The sequence below is a fragment of the Pogoniulus pusillus genome, chromosome 42, assembly GCF_015220805.1.
Source record: "Pogoniulus pusillus isolate bPogPus1 chromosome 42, bPogPus1.pri, whole genome shotgun sequence".
Lineage (NCBI taxonomy): Eukaryota > Metazoa > Chordata > Aves > Piciformes > Lybiidae > Pogoniulus > Pogoniulus pusillus.
This window is the reverse complement of record NC_087305.1, coordinates 3311091-3336831: the sequence shown is the minus strand read 5'-3', so window position 1 is coordinate 3336831 and position 25741 is coordinate 3311091. Positions and strand designations below refer to the sequence as shown.

Genomic DNA, 25741 nt, shown 5'->3' with positions numbered 1-25741 from the left:
GGAAGGAGGTGGTAAATCACAGGTGATGTAGAGCAGAAGGATTCCTGCTCCAGAGGAAGGTGAGATGCAGAAGTACAGAGCAGGAAAAGCTCCTCTCTAGGGCACAGACTCAGTTGCTCTGAAGCCAGTGCAGTGCAATGTATTTTCCTCCTGTTTACCAGGCTCGGTGGCTCTGGGCACATCCCCAACCATCGGTGCCCTCTGACCCTCCCCGAATCTTCCTCCACCTCCCTCTACCAAGGACACCAGCCACGGCTGAGGGTATTCGACAGCTGATAAAGCAGCCACGCAGCGGCAGGAGCTTCAGATCACAGGGCAGCAGCCTCGGCTGCTGCTTTGCAGTGCCTTTGAGGGGCGAATGGCATTTAAATGCTGATGCTTTGATGATAAAAGTCACAGGAAGCTGATGCCCTCGGAGCTGCTGCAGCACAAGCCGAGTGCTCTGCATCCAGCCCCTGGCAGCCTCCTCTGTCTCCTCCACCGGGGCTCCACGTAGAGGTGCAGGTGCTGGGTAGCTGCCTTCTGGTGCTCCCACCCACAGACGTCATTTAAAAACAACCCAAAAATCAATCCCTGCCTTGCAAAGTTGTGCTTGAAAGACACAGCCTCTGTGCCAGCGCAGCACAACACCCAGCTCTGGGGCTGGGCAGTGCTCTGAAGCTACAGCAGAAGGTGCCCCAGGAGAAGGGGACCAGCAGACATGCCCCTCGCTAAGCCGCCGAACCCCCCCACCTACACCCAGGAGGAGGTGGCAGAGGAAGGAGCTGCCCAGGCTGTGCCAGGGCATCCCCTTGCTCCTCATATGCTGCAGAGGAGGAGGAGGCTGGTCTAAGCCTCATGCAGGTCGTGTTTATTCTGGAGGGGGTCTGCCAGTCCTCCTCACACACCCAGCAGCAGGGAAGCAGGCGGGGGGGGGGAAGCGCTCTGCCTCCACCCCATAGCACCCCATGCCTGGCCACCACCTGCCCGATGCGGCCAGCAGGCGCTTGGAGCACACTGCATGGCTCTGCCCTTCTGGTTCCTCCTCTCCTCAGCCATCCCTCCCCTGCCTGGTGCTCCCCGGGGGCAAAGGCAGAGCCAAGGCACACGAGGCAGGCTCAGCACATCCCAGCACGGGGAGCCAGCAGCTAGCAGGGATTTTCTCAGGGTGCTTGTATTCCAGGAGCAGAAACGGGAAAGGAGCTTTCTGGTCCTTCAGGAGACAAATGAAGAGATTTCCTTGCCTTCAAAATTAAAATATTCCTAGGCACGATCTCTGGGCACCGACAGCAGCCAGCTAAGAACCAGCTCATCCCTCCCTCACCGCAGTTTAAAGCAACCCCGGGTGCCACTCAGCATCACAGCACGCAGCGAGCTCGTTAAGGCATTTCCTCATCTGGGCACCTGCAACTTCATCAAGAGTCGATATCCTGAGACCAGCTACTCCAAACAGCTCTGCCCTAAGGTGAACCTGGCCGGGGGAGCAGCACCTGGCAGCTCCACGGGGATGGAAGGGAAAGGCAGGGCACAGCAGACAGAGGCAGAGGCACAGCAGAAGGGGCATGTTTTGCTGTGTGTCAACTTGGATGCAAAAATATGCTGCAAACACTCTGATTCTTTTGCCATTTCCCCACTCCACTTGCCCTTGGAAACAAACCCACTTCAGATTGCACGACTGACATCACATTGTTTTGCCTCTCCCCCTGGCAAAGCAGAGCAGGAGGAAAGAAGAGTTATTGGTGGAGGACTTGGAGAAGGAGACGAGACAGAGATTGGAACTGCCTATTGCTGCTTGGCAAAATAAAAGCCTGCCCCTCTCAGACACTGTTTCCCTCTATTTTCTTACAGGGAAATGTCTTCTTTTGCATGCACAGGGAGCCAAGACTCAGTGCCTGGCACAAAGGCTGCAGATCTTCGGCTGCACTACAGCAGCAGAGGATCTCCCTTTGCTGTCAGCTCTGGCTCGGGGTAAGGCTGCTGCTGACCAAAACAAGCCACATCGTGGAGGAAAAAAACAGACACATGCTCCAGCCCCTTCATCTTCATACCCTCAGCTGGTCACTCTCCAGTATATCCCTGCCCCTACTCAACTGGGGAGCCCAGAGCTGGATATAATACTTCAGATGTGGCCTCACTAGGGCAGGGAAGAGGAGGAGAAGCTCCCTTCACCTGCCTTTGCAGGGAAAAGCTCGAGGTGAACTTTCAGCCCCTCACTGCACAGCTCTTGGGACTGGGCTACAAGGAGAAGGTGTGGAATGCTGCAGGGTGCTGACCAGAACAGGCTCTCCAAAGCACCAAGCACCCTGCTGAGGCTGCTTCAGGGACACAGCCAAACACAGCACAGATGTAGGACAGAGGCACATCTGGCTGCAGGGACACCCGAGGAGACCCACAGCTGGGGCTGGGCTGCCCCCTTGCCCCACTTGCTCTCTCCCATCCCTCTGCCTCACCTCCCAGAGCCCAGCAGGCAAGGGCAGGCAGTGAGGGGTTGTGCCTGATACCCACAGCCTCTGCTGGGATCTGATGGGGGATGACAAATGAGCACAAGGCCTGGCACCAGCAATACCCAACAGCAAACCCTGTTGTTTTCCACGGCTCCAAAACATCTGCTAGGAATTAATGATTCAGCTCCTACCTACAACTTACAGGCACAGAAGAGCAGAGATTGGCTGAGCTCCCCCCATTGCTCACCAGTCCCTACAGCAATGCTCCTGCCTCCTGTAGACAAAATCTGGCACCTGCACCAACCTTTGCCAAGATCTGGAAGGAGGTCTCTAAAACTGCAGCCTTCAGCTCCACAGGATGCTGAGGATCTCTGCAGCCAGAGGAGTGCTGGCAGGAGATGGCCTCAGAAATTCACCACAACAGACACGTAAAGTGCCTTACAAGTGGCTCTGAGTTGTTGCTCACATTGCTTATTCATGCAGCATCCTTGGACACTGTACATTGATTAAGCTTCTTGTACATCTCCACTGAGCACAGCCAGACAAATCTCTCCCTGGTACATCTGCTGCTGAACGCTCAAAGCAGAGCAAAAACTTTGGGGAAATGGCTCAGCCAATGTTCCCCACGCCCTGGGGAGCAGGGGAAGGAGGAATCTTCCTGCTGTGGAGCTTTGCACAGCAGCATTTCTCTAAGTAACTGCCTCCCTTTGTAGAATCATAGAATGGTAGGGGTTAGAAGGGGACTCTGGAGGTCATCGAGTCCAATCCTCCTGCCAGAGCAGCATTAACCAGGGCAAGCCACACAGAAGCACATCCAGGTGGGGTTTGAAAGTCTCCAGAGAAGAAGACTCCACAACCTCTCTGGGCAGCCTGCTCCAAGGCTCCAGCAAAGAAGCTTTCCCTCACGTGGAGGTGGAATTTCCTGTGTTCCACACCACTGAAAAGAGCCTGGGCCCTTCTTCTTGCCCCCTACCCTTCAGATATCTCTACCCATCAACGAGATCTCCTCTCAGCCTTCTCTTCTCCAAGCTGAACAGCCCCAGGGCTCTCAGCCTGTCCTTCTCAGACAGATGTTCCTGTCCCTTCATCATCCTCATAGCCTCCACTGGACACTCTGATATGTTCCTGTCCCTTCATCATCCTCATAGCCTCCACTGGACACTCTGTTATGTTCCTGTCCCTTCATCATCCTCACAGCCTCCACTGGACACTCTGTTATGTTCCTGTCCCTTCATCATCCTCATAGCCTCCACTGGACACTCTCTGATATGTTCCTGTCCCTTCATCATCCTCATAGCCTCCACTGGACACTCTCTGATATGTCCCAGTCCCTTCATCATCCTCATAGCCTCCACTGGACACTCTCTGTTATGTTCCTCTCCCTTCATCATCCTCACAGCCTCCACTGGACACTCTCTGATATATTCCTGTCCCTCTTGATCTGGGGAGCCCAGAGCTGGCCACAAGTTACTTATTTAATAGGAATGTATTTAACTTTGCTTTGAAGGCCTGCAGTGCTGCTAATTGCTGCTGTAAGACACCTCTGACAATCCATCCTCCCTAATTGTTTATTGCTTGACCACTTCTCCAGTGCTTAAACAGCCTCATGAGCACTAATCTGCTCTCTGCACAGGCAGTGCTTCCTGCTCAGCAAAGCACAGCAGGTTTCATATAAAGACCTGAGTTTGTTGTGCTGAACTCTTCAATGATCCTCTTGCTGTGCTGCTTTGAGAAAGAGCTTTCAAGTCATGGCCAACTTGCAGCCCTACTTCGCAGTCTCTTTGGTATCAGATGGTGGAAGGAGAGGAACTGGCTTGAAATTGTACCAGGGGAGGCTCAGGTTGGAGAGGAGGAAAATTTTCTTTGCTGTAAGAGTGGTCAGGGATTGGCACAGGCTGCCCAGGGAGGTGGTGGAGTCCTCATCCCTGGAGGTGCTCCAGAAACCTGTGACCATGGCACTTGGGGGCAGGGTTTAGTGTCCATGGTGGGATTGGGTTGGACTGGATGATCATAGAATCACAGAATCAGTCAGGGTTGGAAGAGAGCACAAGGAGCAGCCAGTGCCAACCCTCCCTGCCATGCCCAGGGACACCCTACCCTAGATCAGGCTGCCCTCAGCCTCATCCAGCCTGGCCTTAAACACCTCCAGGAACGGGGATCTTAAAGGCCCTTTCCAGGCAAACCAATCCAAAGGGTCTGTGAAATTTAGACAGAACTAAAAGAGCAGACACGCAGCAGACAAGGCTGCAGTGACATCATTTACAAAGAGCCTGCTAGGAAAAACAGTCTGTGGAATGCTGAGGTTTCAAGGAGGAGCTTCAAGCACTGGTGGAGCTATGCAGCAGCTGCTGCTGCCCTGGAGAAGATGCAGGTGAAGGTGGAGGAGTCACCAGGGAGCATCCAACCTACCTCGTAATGGGCCACGCGCTGCGACTCGGAGATGAGCTGAGCGCTGCACACTTTGCAGTAGCTCTCAGTGAACAGCTCCTGGTCGAGGTCAGAAGATTTCATCTGTTCATGACAGAGAGAAGAGACAACAACCAGAGTTGGTTACAAAAGGCAGGCAGAGCAGGGTGTGTTTGGTGAGGGTCCCTGCAGAGGCACGGGCGAACCAGTGCTCAGATCAAGCAGTTCTGGGCACCACCAGGGGACAAAACCAACCTTCTACAGGGGAGACAGGGATGGTCCCCACCACATCCCAAACACCTGCAACTCAGAGGCATACAATAATACACTTGGAAAAGCCCTCTGAGATCATCCAGTCCAACCATTCACTTAACACCAGCAGAGCCACTTAACCATGGTCCCCAATGCCATGGCCACAGGCTTCCTGAATACCTCCAGGGATGGCAACTCCACCACCTCCCTGGGCAGCCTGTGCCAATCCCTCACCACTCTTGCAGCAAAGAAAGCTTTCCTCATCTCTGACCTGAGCCTCCCCTGGCACAATTTCAGGCCATTTCCTCTCCTTCTATCACCTGGTACTAGGTCTATGTCCCTGGGTTCATCCACACCCAGCCTGTGCCAAGCATTCAGCCCTGGCTGTGGAGCAGAATGTCAGGTTGGAAGGGACCTCAAGGATCATCCAGTCCAAGCATCTCCTAAGGTGCTGGAGCTCTTCCCCTGGCCCCACATCCCCACCTGCTCCTGAAGAGCACCCAACCTCCCTGGACAACCTCAGACACAGCACTGGGCCCTGTGCTGCTCTGCAATTCCATTTCAGGTGTGAGCTGAACTTCAAACTAGCACAGCTGCACTCATCCCTGCCTGTTCTTCACAGACTCACAGCCACCCAGGTTAGCAAAGCCCCTCAGGAGCACCAAGCCCTACCTAGAACCCTACTCTACAAGGCTCACCTTAAACCATCTCCCTAAGCACCACATCCAAACACACCCAGGCTGGGTGACTCCAGCACCTCCCTGGGCAGCTCATTCCACTCCCTGACCACTCTCTCCATGAAAAACTTTTCCCTGATGTCCAACCTAAACCTCTCCAGCCTCAGCTTGAGGCCATTCGCCCTCGTTCTATCTCCAATTACCTACAAGAAGAGCCCAGCAGAAGCCTCTCCACAATGGCCCTTCAGGTAGTGGTAGACTTCTCCACCACCTTTCCTGCCTGGAAACATCAGCTGCAGGCAAACCACTCCTGGCTCCAAACACCCTTACCCATTCGTCATGCAGCATGGAGGAGCTGATAAAGAGTTGTCTACACAACGCAAACATCATTACAACCTGGAGGAAGGTGGTTGTGAGCTGGAAGGCTGCTCTGCTGTATTTCTCAATTTAGACAAGGGAGGAAATTGCTTGGGTGATTTACTGAGCTCTGCTGCTCCCAAGCAGCTGTTTCAATATTTGTGTGTTCCCCGCAGCTCCCATGGAGGACCCTGGCACTTAGAGAAGCAGCTCCAGGAGCAATCTGCCTGGCAGGAGTGCTGCAGCTCTCTGATCACACCTTCCTGTTATGCAAACACTTGCAGCTATCCAGCTCCAACCTGACAACCCAGGTGCAGATCTCTGAATCAGAGAATTGTTTGGGCTGGAAAAGACCTCCAAGATCCCCCAGACCAACATCAACCCAGCACCACTATGGCCACTAAACCATGGTCCCAAGGGCCATGGTCACAGCTTTCTTGAACACCTTCAGGGATGGGCACTGGATGAGGCTCTTAGTGCCATGATTTAGTGGATCAGATTAGAAGGGTCAGGTGATAGGTTGGGTTTGATGATCCCAGAGGTCTTTTCCAACCTGCTTAATCCTGTGGTTTATAGAACCATGGAAGTGTTCTGGGTGGAAAAGCCTTCCAAGATCAGCCAGTCCAACCAGCAACCTAACACCACCACAGCCATGTCCCCAAGTGCCATGGCCACAGGTTTCTTGAACACCTCCAGGCATGGGGACTCCACCACCTCCCTGGGCAGCCTGTTCCCATCTCTGACCACTCTTGCAGCAAAGAATTTTTCCTCATCTCCAACCAGAGCCTCCCCTGGCACAATTTCAGGCCATTTCCTCTCCTGATCCTAGGGAGAAGAGCCCAACCCCCACCTGGCTCCAGCTTCCTCGCAGGGAGCTGCAGAGAGCAATGAGGTCTCCCCTCAGCTTCCTTCTCCCCAGCTCCCTCAGCTGCTCCTCCCCAGCCCTGTTCTCCAGACTCTTCCCCAGCTTTGCTGCCCTTCGCTGGACCTGCTCCAGCTCCTCAGTGTCCTTCTTGGAGTGGCCCAAAACCAAACCCAGGATTTGAGGTGTGGCCAGTGCACACCAGAGGGGCACATATCAAAGAGACTGAGGCTCCTAACAGACCAAACCCAGGCAGAGCCAGAGAGAAGCAGCAGGAGCTCCACAGACAGGGTCTTAAACCAAAACCCCCAAACCCCAGTGCAATCGAGGAGGGGAAGCAGAGGCTGATGGCTCCTGAGTAATGCCAAGATAAAGCCCATTAATTCACCATCATAACATAATGAAGGCTGGGCATAATGAAGACTGATAACACAGCTTTTAGAGAGTTTATTCCACTGATTATGAAGAAAAACAACACAGAAATGAACAAGCTATGAGATCTCATTAGCAGATAAACGATCAGATCACTGCTGGGCTGTGCAGGGGGACTCAGGGCAGTGCCTGGGGCTGGGGACATCCCAGGCTCCCTGGACATGATTCTGCTCTGGCAGGCTGGGTGGACTGGATGATCTTTTGAGGTCCCTTCAAGCCCCTGACCTCCTGTGACACGCTCTAGCCCAGTGGTGCCTGTTCCCCTGGGAATGAAGCTTCCTGTGCAGCTCTGCCTGCCAGCCCACAGCAAGAGGTGGTTGCACCAAACCCCAGTGCATTGCAGCCTCAGTTTGGATCCCTGAGCATTTTACCAAGACCAGCCCTGAGCTGGCACCAAATGCTGCCAGCCTGAAGCCACCAGCTTGCCCCAGCTCCAGGGAGAGGGTGACAAAGCTGGTAAGAGGCACAGAACACAAACCCTATGAGGAGAGGCTGAAGGAGCTGGGGGTGTGCAGCCTGCAGAAGAGGAGGCTCAGGGCAGAGCTCATTGCTTTCTACAACTACCTGCAGGGAGGCTGTAGCCAGGTGGGGTTGGGCTCTGCTGCCAGGCAACCAGCAACAGAACAAGGGGACACAGCCTCAAGCTGTGCCAGGACAGGTCTAGGCTGGATGTTAGGAGGAAGTTGTTGGCAGAGAGAGTGATTGGCACTGGAATGGGCTGCCCAGGGAGGTGCTGGAGTGGCTGTGGCTGGAGGTGTTGAAGCCAAGCCTGGCTGGGGCACTTAGTGCCATGGTCTGGTTGGTTGGGCAGGGCTGGGTGCTAGGTTGGGCTGGCTGAGCTTGGAGCTCTCTTCCAGCCTGCTTGATTCTATGATTTTGTCTACCAGACAAAAGACACAAACCCCAGAGCTCCTCTGCTGGTGTCCTTGCTCTCTGATTCTGCACAGCCACTTGCTTGTTTTCCCCTGCTCTCTGCCTGGGTTTCATCTTCATTTACTCTGCCTGGCGAAAAGCTGCACTGAGGAACTTCCAAAGACACCAAAAGAGGCTTTTAAGAGCACAAGAAGTGTTGCAAAAATTGCATCAAAGGCAAAAATCAAGTGGGGGGGGGGGAAAGAAACCTCACTTAAATACAACAGACTGACACAAGACAAACCAAAGCAGCTCCCTGCAGGAGCCAAGGCAGAGGCAGGTAACATCACCTTCATTCCCATGCAGCCTGCAGCGCTCGCAGCAGAAACTCGTCACAAAAATCAGAGCACATCAAAAGCTGCTCTGATAACAGATCCCAGGCCTGCTCTGCCTCTGCCACATGGGCACAGCAATGGAGTTGTCTATCCCTGCTTTAGGGCTGAACAGGCTTCTTGAGGAGCAGGGTTTCATGTCTCTTCCAAGCAGGAACTTCCGACACAGGTGCAGGATTTGTTGGCCCCAGCACTGCCGCTGGGTTTTGTAAGCCACAGAGTGCTAAGGTGGGCACAGCTGTGGAGGGCTAAGGTGGGCACAGCTGTGGTGGGCTAAGGTGGGCACAGCTGTGGTGCCAAAGTGAATGTGGTGCAGCAGGCTTCCTGTGCAACCACCTGAGAGACCTGGCAAAGCCCCTCTGGAATGCCAAGACCTGCTGCAAGTGTTCAGCTGAGCAGAAGCATTTGGTCTGCACCCCAGGGTCTGTATATCCAAAACTCATAGAATCACAGAACCAAGCAGGCTGGAAGAGAGCTCCAAGCTCAGCCAGACCAACCTAGCACCCAGCCCTGGCCAAGCAACCAGACCATGGCACTAAGTGCCCCAGCCAGGCTTGGCTTCAACACCTCCAGCCACAGCCACTCCAGCACCTCCCTGGGCAGCCCATTCCAGTGCCAATCACTCTCTCTGCCAACAGCTTCCTCCTAACATCCAGCCCATACCCCTCACCCAGCACAACCTGAGGCTCTTGGTCTCCTCCTCAGAAGGGGATACAAACATTTGGGTCTGCCCCACAAACACTGAGCACTTGGCTTTCAGTGGGGTTTGCTGTTGCCCTCATGCTGGCACTCAAGTGCTGAGGGCCCTCTGCCCTCTTCAGACCTGCAAGCTCTGCACATGTCAGCTCAGCAGCTCCAGGAATGGCAGACTGTGCCATCAGGGCCCTCACTGAACACCCTGTGCCATGTGGCTGTGATTCTGCCCAGTGACTGGAACAGCTTAATGGAAATCAGCTTGATGGGGCTGACTCCAGCTTTTGGCAACTGCTAGGAAGAAGCTAACTCAGTTAGATTCCATTTCAGAGGCCAGCAGTCCACCTCTTGACATCACAGACAAGCTCAAAGCCAGATTCCTTGTTAATGACATGCTTTGCACCAGCTGGATCCCACCAGACATGGAGAGGTGCTGACAGAGGAGTGGTGGAAGTGCACCTGCAATAAATGCTTTGGCAACCCAGAAGGTCCCTTCCAACTCCAGTTCTGGAGCCCCTGGGACAAGAGGGCTGTGGAGATGCTGGAGAGTGTCCAGAGCAGGGCCAGGAGGATGCTCAGAGGCTGCAGCAGCTCTGCTGTGAGCACAGCCTGAAAGAGTTGGGGCTGTGCAGGCTGGACCAGAAGAGGCTCCCAGGTCACCTTCTTGTGGCCTGCCAGCATCTGAAGGGGGCTACAAAAAAGCTGGGGAGGGACTTCTGAGGCTGTGACGGAGTGGCAGGAGTGGGGGGAATGGAGCAAAGGTGGAGGTGGGGAGAGTGAGGCTGGAGGTGAGGAGGAAGTTGTTGAGCAGGAGAGTGGTGAGAGGCTGGCAGGGGTTGCCCAGGGAGGTGGTTGAGGCCCCATGGCTGGAGGTGTTTGAGGCCAGGCTGGCTGAGGCTGTGTGCAGCCTGCTCTAGGGTAGGGTGTCCCTGGGCATGGCAGGGGGTTGGAACTGGCTGCTCCTTGTGGTCCCTTCCAGCCCTGCCTGATTCTATGATTCTTTGATTCAACACATTCTATGACTCTTAAACCCACTCCCAGGTGAGCACAGACCCAGAGCAGACCCTCCAAGATCAGCTGGTACAAGAAAAGTGTCTTTGCACCATCCCTGGATGTTTTTAAGGCCAGGCTGGATGTAGCTCTGAGCAACCTGATCTAGTCTGAGGTGTCCCTGCCCACGGCAGGGGGGTTGGAGCTGAATGATCCTTGAGGTCCTTTCCAGCCCTGTGATTCTGTGACTTAGCCAAAGGGCATCTGAGATCTTGGGGTGCATCAGGCCCTTGGTCCAGCCTCAGCACACACCAGCAGGGGCTGCCCTTGTCCTGAGCCTCAGTGCCAAGGTTCAGTCACCTGCTCCCACGCACCACCAACATCTCAAGGTTCATTTTCCCTGTAGTACAATCAAGGAGCACTAGAGGATGAAGCACTGAATTCAGCAACTTGGATTTTTCCAGTCAAGAGGAAAGAAAACCCAATTGTGGTCCTTGATCCAATTTACTCTCAAGGGCCTTAATCACCTTTCCCAGAATTAACAGCTTCTGAAAGCTCCATCCTGGAGCAGCAGAGAAGTGGCAGCTGAGCATGGGCACAGAGGCCAACCAGTGGCCAAACCCCACTGCATTTCCTGACTTTCCTGTTGTGAAGTATTTGTGGCTTTTGCTGCTGTCACTCTCCCACAGATTAACATCTCATGTAACACTTCCTGCTTTCTTCTGTTGTTTAATTTGTCTTGCAATAAAAAGAAGAAAAAGCCTCTGCTAATAATTAATGTGCTGTCAGCAGCCCTGGCACTGCACTCACAAACAGGCAGCTGAAGAAATGCAAACTCCTGCCTCTTGAAGTGCCTGATCCCAGCACTAGCAGCAGGATGGATGCTTGAGCTTGTTCCACGACTGCAAGGTCTCCTCTTCCTGCTTTCAGTGCTGGAACCCAGAGTAGCCTCCCAGCACTGCTGGCTGTCAGGAAGGAAGGGCAGGGATGGGGCAGCTGGTGGAGCAGCCTTCCCTGCCAGCCTTCCCTGCCAGCCTTCCCCAGGGAACACCAAGCAGTTCCCCAGGAACACCTAGAATCACAGAATCAGTCAGGGTTGGAAGGGACCACAAGGAGCAGCTAGTCCCAACCCCCTGCCATGCCCAGGGACACCCTACCCTAGAGCAGGCTGCACACAGCCTCAGCCAGCCTGGCCTCAAACACCTCCAGCCATGGGGCCTCAACCACCTCCCTGGGCAACCCCTGCCAGGCTCTCACCACTCTCCTGCTCAACAACTTCCTCCTCACCTCCAGCCTCACTCTCCCCACCTCCACCTTTGCTCCATTCCCCCCACTCCTGCCACTCCCTCACAGCCTCAGAAGTCCTTCCCCAGCTTTTTTTAGCCCCCTTCAGATCCTGGCAGGCCACAAGAAGGTGACCTGGGAGCCTCCTCTGCTCCAGCCTGCACAGCCCCAACTCTTTCAGTCTGTGCTCACAGCAGAGCTGCTGCAGCCTCTGAGCATCCTCCTGGCCCTGCTCTGGACACTCTCCAGCACATCCACATCCACATCCACCTGCTCCATCAGGTTCATCTCACCTGGAGCCTGCTGCAAGAGGCCAATTTGCAGCCGCAGGACCTGCAGCCTCCCCAGTACCAGCACCTCAACTTGCTGCTTCTCCTGCAGCCCCAGCAGAGGGGGGACAGGGCCCTTGCCAGCAAGTGCTGTCACAGAACCAGGTGATGGGGACAGTGACCCTGTGCACAGAGAGCTTGCTGCAAGCCAAATCTTCATAGATACACAGAACTATTTGGGTTGGAAAAGGCCTCAGAGATCATCCAGGCCAACACCACCATGGCCACTAAACCATGGCCCCAAGTGCCACAGGTTTCTGGAACACCTCCAGGGATGGGGACTCCACCACCTCCCTGGGCAGCCTGTGCCAATCCTTGACCACTCTTGCAGCAAAGAAATTTCTCCTTATCTCCAACCTGAGCCTCCTCTGGCACAATTTGAGGCCATTTCCTCTCCTTCTATCACCTGATCCTAGGGAGAAGAGCCCAACCCCACCTCACTGCAGCCTCCTTCAGGGAGCTGTAGGCACCAGGGAGGTCTCCCCTCAGCCCTCCCCTCCCCAGGATGCAGAGGCCATTGTCAGCTTTCCAAACCAAAGACGCTCCCTGTCCCTCCAGCTGTGCTGCACATCTGCCAGCTCTGCCACCCTTCACCTTCCCCCCTGCAGTTCTGCTCTGGTTTGGGGTTTTTTTTCTGCCATCTCCCTGCTGCCTCCATTCCTGCAAAACCTCTCCAGAGTCAATTTGCTTCTGCATGCAGCCCCTGATGCGTTTGGCCACGCTTTATTGGAGCCCTGCAAATCGGAACAAGATTGTGTGTGGCATGAGCTGGGGAGCAGGAAAGATCCTGCACGTGGCTGCTGCATGTGCCCAACACAGAGAGGGCAGCAGGCAGGAGATGAAGCCTCAGAGCACACCAGCACAGCATCCCCCAGACAGCCAACTCCACGCAAGAACCACAGGATGGGTTGGGTTGGAAGGGACCTTTGAGATCAGACAGTGCCTGATATGGGCAGGGACAGCTCCCACTAGAACAGGTCACTCAAGGACTCATCCAACCTGGTCCTGAACACTTCCAGGGAGGTTGTGGAGCACAGAATCACCCAATGTGATCTTTGATCACATTGGGTGATTCTGTGCTCCACAACCTCCCTGGGAAACCTGTGCCAGTGTCTCAGCACCCTCAACCTGTGCCAGTGTCTCTCCAACCTCAACCTGTGCCAGTGTCTCTCCACCCTCAACCTGTGCCAGTGTCTCACCACCCTCAACCTGTGCCAGTGTCTCTCCACCCTCACTCTCAACAATTGCTTCCTCATCTCCAGCTTCAATTTCCCCTCTCCCAGCTCAAAGCCATTGCCACTCATCCCAGCACTACAAGCCCTCTTTGCTCTGCAAGGGATTCAGCTGTGAGAGCAAGATACCTCCAGAGATGCCTTCCAAACTCTCCTGAGGCTCAGCAGCAGCCCAATGTTTCCACCTCCTCACCAGCAGCACCGAGGGACTGCTCATCTAGAGCAGAATCAAGCAGGGAGGGAGAAAAAAGGATGAACATGGTAGGGGGGGGAAAAAACAGTGTCCAATGGCCAGAAGGTAGCCAGAGGGCTGGATGATGCCTTCCAGGCAGAACAACAGCAAGGCCAAGGCTCTGCCTCTCCCCCAGCCAACACCACACAGCACAGCACTCTCCTGGCACCCAGACACTGAGCTCGTTGGCGGCAGCAAACTCCAGCCGGTGCCTTTTTGACCTCCTGCCCGTCTGAGGTGGGAACAAAAAGAGCCAGGCAAGGAAATTACAAGCACGTAGATTTAGAGAGCAAAGGAAAGACCTCTGCGTGCAGCAGAGAGCAAGGTCTCTGTGCCACGAACTGCCTCGGGGTGTGTTGGGGGGGTGGTGGTGGTGGTGAAGGAAGGATGCTGCCAAGTTCAGAGGGAGCTGCGCTGCAATTGTGAGTGGCACCAGCCCTGCCCTACCGCTGCCTGTATCCGGTTACACAGACGAAGGGTTCTAATTATTCAGCCTCCATTGTGTGGCAGGATTTAATTGCAAACATGTGCTGACTGGAATAAAAATGTCTTTTAAAGAGGAGATTGATATGTTGTGACTGATCTAATAAAGTTTGGAGGAGCCGAAGGAAGAGCAGGCACATTTCTTGCCTCCCAGGGATCAATCCTGCACCCTGCACACCTCCGGGATGGGGCTCTGGCACTCACACCAGCACAGCTCAGCCCCTCAGCAGCAGGGAAGGTCCAGAACCCTCCTGAAAGGAAGGGTTAAAGCAGACCCCTGCAGGCTTGGCAGAGGCAGGGCTGAGGTGGAGGGGATGGTGCAGTCAGGTGGCTCAGGGGGCAACTCGCTTGTCCCGGGCTGCAGAGCTGGCACAGGCAAGAAAGAAGGTGCCTTGGCCTGGGACACCTCTGCTGCTGGCATATCCCTGCAGAAGCAGATGCCCCTGGACTAAGCCCTCACCACGCCTCACCCTGAGGAGGAAGCCTGGTCCAACCCAGGCTGGCACGAAGCCCTGGCACCCATTTCTTTCCCTCCTGTGTGCCTCCCTTCACCAATCCTCCCACTACTCCCCTCTCCGCGCTGCTTCCCACCCTGCCGCCCAGGGATGTTTTTTGGCAGCTCTCCCTGTGCCTCTAGCCACAAGCACGGTGCTGCCCCACTCTCTCCAGGGGATCCCCACTGCCCCAGGACCCTGCACCCCTGCGGAGCCCCCTGCTCGGGGCCGGGGCGTCGGGAGCAGGGGTGCAGCGCGGCAGCCGCGGGCTGGCACGCCGCGGCGCTGGGGTTCCCATGTGATGCTGGTGGTCGCCATGGAAACGGTGATTTCTCACCAAAAAAAAAAGCTTCCCTCAATCTCCCCGGAGCCAGTCCACGCTGCCAGCCCTGTGGCACCCCAAAAGTCAGGAGGTTGCTGCTGCCCTGCCCCAGTCGATGGGAGCTGATGCCAGGAGAGAAGCCAGCGAGCGGCTCCCGTGCAGCTTCTCCCTGCAGTGCCAATCAGGACACCACATTTATTTTTGGATAAGCAGGACCTACTTTTTTTTTTCCTGTGGCTCCCTAATAATGTACAAAACAGTAGGAAGCAAGCGGAGCTGAATCCCGTGCCCGCAGCTCCCAGCCTCTGGTGCTTTGCATAATCAGGGCTTGTCATTCTCCATCAGTTTCAGCTCAGATACCCAAGAGGCAAAGCCATGTAAGGTGGCAACGAGCTTAGAAGAAGCCTTCAAGAACAAATCTGCCCATCACTGCTGGGGGATTATTTTAATGCTGGATGCCATGATACAAGCCTGCATATTGCCCGAGCTGCCCGAGCTGCCCGAGCTGCCCGAGCTGCCCGAGCTGCAGCAGCTCCTACCAACCCCAGCCTCAGCCTCAGCCGCGCTAACCCCAGAGCAGTTCCATGTCACTGCTTGCTCGCCCGCAGCACCGAACGCCCCCTGCCCGGCAAAGGTTAATGAAGTTAGCACCAGCAGAAGGAGACATCCCCCTCGTTATCCTCACTGCCATCCCGGCTCCCATGGGTGGGATGAGCTCCTCTCCCTTCCCTGGGACAGTCGCGGGATGAGCACCTTCGTTCTCCTTGGGACAGTCCCGGGATGAGCTCTTCCCCCTTCCCTGCGACAGTCCCCGGTTGAGCTACTCTGCCCTCCGTGGGACAGTCCCGGGAGGTGCTCCTCTCTCTTCCCTGGGATAGTCCTGGGATAAGCTCCTTCACCCTCCTTGGGACAGTCCCGGGGTGAGCTCCTCTCCCTTCCCTGGGACAGTCCCGGGATGTGCTCCTCTCTTTTCCCTGGGACAGTCCCGAGGTGAGCTCCTCTCCCATCCCTGGGACAGTCCCAGGATGCGCTCCATTCCCCTCCCTGGGACAGTCCCAGGACGTGTTCCATTCCCCTCCCTGGGACCATCCATCCATCAGTGACATATGGGACAGTAGCCAGCCTAAGCTGCCTCTCCAAGTGCCACCCGGTGAGGATTCAGAGAGTCCAAGCCCGGGCAGGAACCTTCCCTGCCTGTAATGATTGATGGACTCCGCTGCCTTCAGCTACAGCTCCCCTGCCGCGGCAGAGCTTTTTTGTCATCAATGAAACGATTTAGAAGCAAGACCCCGGGAATGCAAATGCCTCGGAGCCGAGTGCCCTTGTTAGCACGGAGCTAACCCCCCGGCCCGATCTAACTGCACACCCAAATTCCACAGCCCCTAACGAGCACCAGCAGGTTTCATTAAACTTCTTCCAGGTCATCTTATCTATCTGTCAATTAGCTTTGGTCATCTGTCCATTAGCTTTGTGTGCAGCAGCAAACAGCAAGGAGCTTTATCTTAAGCCACAACACATCTCCATCCCTCCTGCAGCCTTTTCTTTGCCCATTCTTGAGTTTTAAATGGAAGGAAAAGCAAAGCAAACCAAAGACTTTTTGCTTGCATTTGTCCTCTTCTAAGAAGCAGGAGCACCTCCCATGGAGCAGAGGCATGCTGGATTCTGAAGTTTTATGTCAGACCTGCCTTGTATTTGGAAGCATTTCAAGCCAAGCACTCAGAAATTCATCCTTCACTTTCCCCTCTGGAAATAAAACAAAAAGCCAAGAACCCACAGCTCTACTCTGTCTCTTACCAAGAGATGAGAACTGGGGGCTGCAGGTTACCCTTCAGCTGTGGCCACCTGCCTTCCTCTCTAGCTAGAGGCAAAAGAAGGCTGAAAGATGTTTTATTTGTTCAGTTAACTCCCAAAAAATCCCAACCCTGTGCTTTATTAGGGGTGGGGAAATCCTTCTGCATCATGTACACACAGACCCAAACCTTCTGCAAAGCTGCAGCCTGCCCCAGCAAACCAACTGCAGACACACCTCAGCTACCCCAGCCACCAGAAGCAAAGAGGCACAGAGCTGAGGGGAGAGGATTCCAAAGAAGAGGGAAAGCAACCATCAGGAAACACCAAGTTCCTAATTTAAGGCATCACCTGCTACATCCAGAATGAGTCCTCCATCAGTAAGTCTGCAGATGACACCAAGCTAGGAGCAGGTGTGAGGTGTGGAGCTGCTGGAGGGTAGCAGAGCCCTGCAGAGGGACAGGCTGGATGGGTGGGCAGAGGCCAAGAGGATGAGACTGAACAAGGCTAAGTGCAGAGTTCTACACTTTGGCCACAACAACCCCAAGCAGTGCTACAGGCTGGGCACAGAGTGGCTGAGAGCAGCCAGGCAGAGAGGGAGCTGGGGGTGCTGGCAGAGAGAAGCTGCAGAGGAGGCAGCAGTGCCCAGGTGGGCAGCAGAGCCAATGGCATCCTGGGCTGGCTCAGGAGCAGTGTGGGCAGCAGGACAAGGGAGCTGCTTCTGCCCCTGTGCTCAGCACTGCTCAGGCCACCCCTGCAGTGCTGTGTCCAGTTCTGGGCTCCTCCATTGCAGAGAGATGTTGAGGTGCTGGAAGGTGCCCAGAGCAGGGCAGCAAGGCTGGGGAGGGGCCTGGAGCACAGCCCTGTGAGGAGAGGCTGAGGGAGCTGGGGGGGTGCAGCCTGCAGCAGAGGAGGCTCAGGGCAGAGCTGATTGCTGTCTGCAGCTGCCTGCAGGGAGGCTGTAGCCAGGTGGGGTTGGGCTCTGCTGCCAGGCAGCCAGCACCAGAACAAGGGGACAGAGGCTCAAGCTGTGCCAGGGCAGGTTGAGGCTGGATGTGAGGAGGAAGTTGTTGTCAGAGAGAGTGATTGGCATTGGAATGGGCTGCCCAGGGAGGTGGTGCAGTGCCCATGGCTGGAGGTGTTGCAGCCAAGCCTGGCTGGGGCACTGAGTGCCATGGTCTGGTTGGTTGGGCAGGGCTGGGTGCTAGGTTGTGCTGGCTGAGCTTGGAGCTCTCTTCCAACCTGACTGATTCTCTGATTCTATGATCTCTGGGTAACCTGTTCCAGCATTCCACCACCCTCCTTGTGAGGCATCTCCTCCTTTCAGAGAGAATTCCTCCAGTCAAAGACAGACAGTAACAGGTCCCCATGCTCTGCATGGCTCCTGCAGTGCCAGACTCCTGTGAACTACAGCCACGTGTTTGAAAATTAGGCAGATTAATTATTGCTCCAATTAGTGGTATCAGGAAACATCTCTGGCAGCAGACAGGAATATTGTCAGAAGCTTGTCTAATGGCTCAGGATTTTCCAATGAGCAGCTGGATCCACAGTTAGCATCTCCATGCTTTCTCCACTGCCACTGCAGGATGGGAAGCACCAAATTGATTTCACCTGAAGTCAAGGGAAGCCCTGGGCTTGCCCTGGCATGTGCTGGCACTGCAGCCCAGACTCTGTGAAGCTCAAAGAGGTGGTTAAGTGTGCATGAAGAAAGCATTCATCAGATGCATAGAATCATAGAATGGTTTAGGTTGGAAGGGAGCTCAAAGCTCAGCCAGTTCCAAGCCCCTGCCATAGGCAGGGACACCTCCCACTAGAACAGGTCACTCAAGGCCTCATCCAGCCTGGGCTTGGACACCTCCAGGGATCTTTGACCACGTTGGGTGATTCTGTGCTCCACAACCTCCTTGGGCAACCTGTGCCAGTGTCTCACCACCCTCAACCTGTGCCAGGGTCTCACCACCCTCACTGCAAAGAATCCTTTCCTAACATCCAGTTTCAATCTCCCCTCTGCCACTTCAAACCCATGGTTATGGCTGAGAGCAGGTGAAGCTCACTTGGGGTTCAGCCCAGCTCTAGCCATGGGGACACAAGCTCTAGCCCTGAGCACCATGCAGAGACTGGGGTGATCACTGCACCCAACCACAGAGAACCTGGGCTGTGAAGAACCACAGCAGGAAATGTTTCCCCTGAGCACAGGCAGGCACTGGAATCATCTCCCAAAGGCAGCAGTGGAGTCCCCTCCACTGGGCAGTGTAAGCCTCAGCTTGGTAGGGTGCTGAGCCAGCTCACTGCACCTCTGCTGTCACCCAGCTGTTGGAGCAGATGATCCCAGGGGGTCCCTCCTAGCCTGGCAGCCTGGGATTCTGTGATCTGCTGCCACCTCACTGCTGTGAGACCTGCCATGGAACCTGCTCTGCCATGGGCATGCACTCCCCAACACAGGTTTTTTGCATGTTGGGAAGGAAAACTCCTGTTAACCACTCCAGACTCCCACTTGTTCACCAAGAACATGTGGGCACATCTGTGGACCCCAGAGCACTTTGAGGCATGGCCCAGTCTGGCTGGATGGCAGCACAGCCTCCTGCTGTGGCAGTCACTGCCCCCACTTTGGTGCCATCAACAGAGGCTGAACTATTGGAGAGGTTTATTTATAGATGGGACATGATTTATGGCCATGATGGGGTTGGGGATCTTGGTGAGCTTTTCCAACCCAAACTATTCCATGAGTCTCTACTCCCCTTCCTGGAGGATGTTTCACCAACAAACACATATTGCTGTCTGCAGCTACCTGAGGGGAGGCTGTGGCCAGGTGGGGTTGGGCTCTGCTGCCAGGCAACCAGCAACAGAACAAGGGGACACAGCCTCAAGCTGTGCCAGGGCAGGTTCAGGCTGGATGTGAGGAGGAAGTTGTTGGCAGAGAGAGTGATTGGCATTGGAATGGGCTGCCCAGGGAGGTAGTGGAGTGGCTGTGGCTGGAGGTGTTGAAGCCAAGCCTGGCTGGGGCACTTAGTGCCATGGTGTGGTTGGTTGGGCAGGGCTGGGTGCTAGGTTGGGCTGGCTGAGCTTGGAGCTCTCTTCCAACCTGACTGATTCTCTGATTCTAAGAAGCAGGTCCAAGCTTAACTATATCTTCTACACCATTTCCCCTTCAACAAGGCCAAATAAATGCCTCTCTGCTTTGGACTGAAGAGGAGCAACACTCTGCTCCCCTGAGGCGTTTCAAACAAAGCTCTTGCAAGCCCTTTCTGAAGCTCCTCAGTTGTATTTCCAGAAGTGCTCCTGCTCTGTGGTCTGGAGAAATGGATTAAAGAAGCCCTTTGAAGTGCTGCTGCCCATGAGCTGCTCTGGGGCAAGCTTTTTGTCATGTGCTGGCAGCAGGAAAGCAGCACCACTCACCCTAACTTCAGCTCTTTCCATGCCCAGGTGACTGCCTGGTGGATGTGGGGCAGGCTGTGGGTGTAGCCTGCCTGGACTTCAGCAAGGCCTTTGGCACTGTCTGCCATAGCAAACTCCTGGCCAAGCTGGCAGCTCACAGCCTACACAGGGGCACTCTGTGCAGGGTTAGGAACTGGCTGGATGGCAGGGCCCAGAGAGTGGTGGTGAATGGTGCCACAGCCAGTTGGCAGCTGGCACTAGTGGTGTGGCTACAACCTCCCTGCAGGCAGCTGCAGACAGCAATGAGCTCTGCCCTGAGCCTCCTCTGCTGCAGGCTGCACCCCCCCAGCTCCCTCAGCCTCTCCTCACAGGGCTGTGCTCCAGGCCCCTCCCCAGCCTTGCTGCCCTTCTCTCAACACCTTCTGGCACCTCAACATCTCTCTTGAATTGAGAAGCCCACAACTGGCTCCAGGCCCCTCCCCAGCTTCGTTGCCCTTCTCTGGACACCTTCTCCAGGCTGATCAGCCTCAGTTTCCCTCAGCTGCTTCTCCCCAGCCCTATTCTCCAGAACCTTCCCCACCCAGTGCCCACCTGCAGTGACACTGTCCGTTGCACCAACCCTCCCTCCCTCCCCATCCCCCTGACCTGGTGCCAGCAGATCTGCAAAGTCCTGACCCTCACACATGCACCCAACACTGCTGTGCTGAGGTCTGGGCCAAGTCTCCCTGCTCAGGCTCCGCCACCCTGACCCCCACCAGCACGTGAAGGGCCTAAAAGCTGTCACCCATTGCACAAAGTGAGAGCTTCAATATTGAGCATAATCATCTGCAGCCATTTCTAGTTAATGGAACACAGCAAAGTGTGGAGAAAAATGGGAGCATTACAGTAAAAACAACAACAAATTAAACTCTAACGCAATTAGAGAGCAATTAGGGAGCTGTCCTCTGGGAGCAGTTTGGATCTCTGGGTCTTTGTCATAATCTGATCTCTCTGCAACTTTATTTCTTTCTAATTAATAAATGAAGAGGTGAATGGCACAGCCCAGCCCAGCCCAGCCCCCTGAAAAATGCCATCCCCTGCTCTGCAGGAGCAGAAGGTGGTGGCAGGTAGAAGTGTTCACACCTCCCAGCTGAGGAGAACTGCAGCTGTCAGCAGAACGAGGTGCAAAGGCAGGGAGAACAGAAATCACCTCCTGTGTCTGTGGCAAGGTGACCAGAAATGCAAAGACCCAAATGCTCCTGTTTAAGAGCCAGGCTGAGCGGGCACCAGCAGGCAGCACACAGCAGCAGCTACCCTGGAACACCATTTGTTGTCCTGCACACAGCTCCCACGAAGCCCAGAAACCCTGAGTGCAGCTCCTCTCCACTTGGTAAACTTACTCCTGCATGCACCACTTAACCCAGCTGCTGCAGAAAGGGGCAGGATGTCCTCTGGGCATTGGTCTCTGCTGCATCCTGGGCAGAGCACAAGCTACCTTCAGCAACCCATGGTGGCATGGCTGCCCACACCCTGCCCAAGCTCATCTCTCCATCACCCCAGCGAGTCTGCAAAGGAGTGGTTGGCACATCCTTCCCTGGAGAGCAGAGGACAGGGAGTGTGGTGCCAAGAAAGTGCCCAATAAACGGCAGGAGCACTGACACAAAGGGGCAGGGAGGCACCATCCCATTGAGCCTTTCCAGTCTGGGGCACAAGCTGCCTGAAGGTCACAGCTGCACAGCCAGCACAGCAAAGCCTGGATCCCTCCAGCCCTCCTTCAGGGGATGCAGCCAGAGTGTACACTGCAGAAAAGATGGCATGGCCTGCAGAAAGCCTTCCTGCTCAGGTCCTGGAGCTGCTGCTGCTCCTGGGGACAGCTCCATCTGCACTCCCCAACCCCAGAACTTCTCAGCAAGGGCTGTTTTTCACACTGAGAGGAATCACAAAGCTTCCATACGTCCTGCTGCCTGCTGGCAGGGAGATGAGCTCCTCTGCCTTCAGTCGATGAAGGCACCTGTGCAGTGGAGGGAGGTGGCAGCCCTGACCTTCTTCCATTTCTGGACCCAAATCCACCCTTGGGAACACCAGAGGCCCCATTTTGGCCTAGAAATTGGCCCAGTTCTGATCTCTCAAACCAGTTCTGGATCTCAAGTCACACCTCCTTCCGTGGGAGCTTAACCCAGATAAAGTGAGGCACCCAGATCTGACAGCACCCAGGCCACCTGGGGCAAGAATCAGCCAGGACCAGCCCCAGCTCCTTTGTTTCTGAGTGGGCTTGGGGACTTTCCCTCCCCACAGCTGCAATACTCCTGCAAAGAGGGATGAGAAACCCATGTCTGGACCAGCATGGCCTGGTAAACCACTGGGCATGAAGAGGGGTGAGGTGGGTGGTGCAGTGCCACACAGGCAGCCAAAAACCCCCCAGAGGAAGCAAGCTGGGCTGCCCGTGGGCAGAAGGTGGCAAGTCAGCAAGGCTCAGCAAGGCTCAGCTGGCTGCAGCAATCCCTGCACAAACTGGAAGCACAAACAAAGCAGATCCAGGGAAATCCCAGCAAAACCTCCACACACAGACACCTTTTGAAGAAGGGTTGGTGAAGACCTCTCCAGGGAGTAGGATGTGCCCTACAGCACACCTGGGAATGCAGAAATGCAGCAGCACTCCACCTCCTCTGGGCTTTTCAGCACAGGAGAGGATAAAGAAGGGGAGGGAAGGCTGCAGGAGGAAGGCTGGATGAGGGAGGAAAATTTAGGCTGTGGAACTCAGAGCCAAGAGAAGTGACTCCTGCAACATTCACCCCCAAGCCAGCCAGGTGCAAACTGCTAGGCAGGGATGAGGATTAACTCTTTGGAGTGACTCAGAGTGGTCAGATAAAAATCAGCTGAGAGGGGTGGAAATCAGCCCAAATTTTGGCAAAGTCCTGCCCCAGGATGTGGCCAAAAGGCAGGATTCTCTCCAGGGAAAGGGATGCAGGAGGTGCTAGAGTGGGAACATTGGGATTAGGAGGTTTACAACTGACAGATCAACACTGCCCTGGGAGTGACAGAAGATTCCTCCTCTTCTACTCCTGATAAAATTGGGGCAAAGACTCATTTTCACTCTAGAAAGCTGCTGTGCTGCCCCTCCCTCCTGTCCCTTCCTACAGCAGATGAGTCACTGTCTAGCACCTTGACAAAAAGACTTCTAGGAGGCAATTTGATCAAGTCCCTGCCATTCCCTGTCCCCTGGCAGTGCAAGGCGAGGAGAAGCGGCAGGAGATGCCCCAGGGCTGCTGTCCCTTTCCCGGGGAACACCAAGAGCTCCAAAGCTGAAGGCTGCCCTGCTCCACATTCCCCTCTCCAGCAGCATCCCCAGCCCCCTGGGCTCACCTCTGGCATTCCCTGGGTGTTCTGCAGCTGGGCTGCACGTGCCTGTGTGAGGGCCAGCAGCAGGATCTCAGGCAGGGAATTCAGGCTGGCCACTTCCAGAGGGCTCCTCCAGGCTTTGCAAACCTCACTCCTCAGCCAGCACTGCCATGCTAAGGTCACTTCAACATCAGAGCAAGGCAAAAGCAGCGTGTGGCTGCCCAAAGGACAGCAGCTGGGACATGCTTAACGTCCAGGAGCTGAGGAGACACTGCCAGGTCTGATTTCACTAATCGATGGGCACAGATCACCAGCAGCACCATCAGCCCAAGGGTCAGTTGGGAGAGAGCTTTTGTGCAGCCCCAAACAGCAGTCACCTCGCTCGTGCTGCATAAGGGACAGCTTCTGCTTGCCTCTCAGGCCTATGGGCGACTCCAGAGCAACATGCAGGGCCAGTTAACCCCCCCAGAGATGCCAACCCGCCCCACGGAGATGCCAGACTCATCCCAGATTGCTCTCCTTTGCTGCCATACGGACTGGCAGCTGCTTTCCCGCGGGTGCTGCAGTGAGTCTGGCCAGGGCTGTCCCCAGGGACAGCAGCCCCGGTCCCCTGTGCTCAGCTGCCACCCTGGAAAGGAGCTTTTGCTCTCTCAGAGATGCTGACTTGGGAAGTTCTCCAAACTTCCCAAACAACAGAGAGCACAGCCTTGTTTTCCTGCATCCGCAGCCATCCCTGCTCGCATCCTGCCGGCACAAGCGGCTCCTGTTCGCACGCTGGATGTGGGGATGCCTATGCAGAGTTCCTCTAGGAAAAGCACCCCGAGATTCCCGAGTGGCCGCTGCTGGGGCTGCCTGCCGAGGGATGCTGGCCCCGAGGGGCCGGCTCGGCCCACAGCTGGCTGCGGAGCTCAGCAAAAACTCCTCCGCGGAAATATTCCAACAGGCACGGGGCTGGCACACGGCGCCTGCTGGGCACCACGGGCACTGGGCTGGCACAGCCCGCACAGGGACCAGTTCCTACCCAGGGGCCGGGCTGGCACAGCCCGCACAGGGACCGGTTCCCACCCAGGGTCCAGGCCGGCACAGCCCACACCGGGACCGGTTCCCACCCCGGGTCCAGGCTGGCACATCTCGCACAGGCACCGGTTGCCAGACACTGGGACTAGTTCCCATCCTGGGTCCGGGCTGGCACAACCCGCACAGGGACCAGTTCCCACCCCGGGTCCAGGCGGGCACAGCCTGCACAGGAACCGGGCCGGGTCCCCATCACCGGCTCCCCCCTGTAGCAGCGGCTGCGGTACCTGAACGGCTCCGGCAGCCCCGCCGCACCCGGCCCCTGATCCCGGCCAGCCTCCCGTCGCTCTCCCACCACCGCTGCCGTGCAGCAGCTCGGATTTTCCCGCTAAACTTTGCTCCAACTCTCCCCAGCAGCTACCCGCAGGGAGCGGGGCCGGGCGGTACCTTGCGCGGCGGCGGGGCCGGGCGGCGCGGGCAGCAGGGCGGCTCCAGCGATGCTGCCGGGGAAGGCGCACGCCGGGGCTGCCAGCGCCGATCTCCTCCTCCTCCTCCCCACCAGCTCCTTCAGCAGCAGCCCAGGCCGACTGTGCTGGGAAGGCGCTGGGCGATGCTCGGCTGCGCTCCAGCTCCACCCCCCAGCAGCAGCGATTGGCTCCGCCGAGCTCTGCAAGGCTGCACTGGTCCCAGCAGCCTCCCTCCGCATCCAGCTCCCACTAACAGCAGGAGCTTCCTCAGCACCAATTCCCACGGCCCGAGACGGGTCCTGGGCTGGGGCAAGCTTGGCACGGCAGGGCAGAAGACGGCAGAGATACCCGAGACAAGCCTAGAGCAGGGCGTCCAAAAGAGATTGTATAAGGATGTGCAGGTCTGATGTGCGGGGCAGAGGCTGTGAAGGATATCCCAGGCTCCAGGGCAGATGTATGCACGTCCAGATCCGTGCTTTTGCAGGTGGCACACTTATTTTACTACCTTGGATTTATGGAGCACATTGCTGGGCACTGCAGGCACCCACTGAGGGAGAGCAGGAGCCCCACAGGGATGGAGAATAAGAGAAGTTCTCGGGAGAGCAGAAATGAGACATAGAAATTAGAAGCTCATTATTTGGAGTGAGGATGGGGAGACACTGGAACAGGTTGTCCAGGGAGGCTGCGGATGCCCCCTCCCTGAAGGTGGTTATGGCCAGGTTGGATGAGGCCCTGAGGAACCTGGGCTGGTAGGAGGTGTCCCCATGGTAGGGAGCTTGGAACTGGATGAACTGCTTGGTCCTGTGGCATTTTCTGCTCCACCTTTGCTGAACTGGCAGAACCTCCCCTGCCAGCTCACGAGGCTTGCTACCTGCAGGTTAGGTAAGAAACACGGATGTGATGGAGCAGAGAGAGGTTGTGCTCCCAGCCCTGCCAGGTGACATTTCCAGCCTGTGATTCACAGGCAGACAAGGAGCAGGGCAGTAAATCTGCCTCTGCTCACCTCCCTGTGTCCCCAGCAGCAGCAGGGATGAGGGTACAGGTCTCTGCAGGGGAGAGATATCTCC

The 25741-nt window shown here is 55.9% G+C and overlaps 1 protein-coding gene across 3 annotated transcripts in view; it reads right to left on the bottom strand.

Annotated features, from left to right (window-relative positions):
- ZMAT4 (zinc finger matrin-type 4) overlaps positions 1–24814 on the bottom strand; it is a 75085-nt gene extending 50271 nt beyond the window's left edge. For 2 of the 3 annotated variants that reach the window (XM_064175747.1, XM_064175748.1), the window contains exons 1-2: positions 24655–24812; positions 4833–4934 (exon numbers count right to left, since the gene is read on the bottom strand). In XM_064175747.1, coding sequence (XP_064031817.1) covers positions 4833–4934 — 102 coding nt within the window. In that variant the 5' untranslated portion in view covers positions 24655–24812. Of the gene's footprint in view, positions 1–4832; positions 4935–24654 lie in introns of all 3 variants that reach the window. The other variant, XM_064175749.1, reaches the window with a different exon arrangement.
- Positions 24815–25741: the final 927 nt, after the last annotated feature.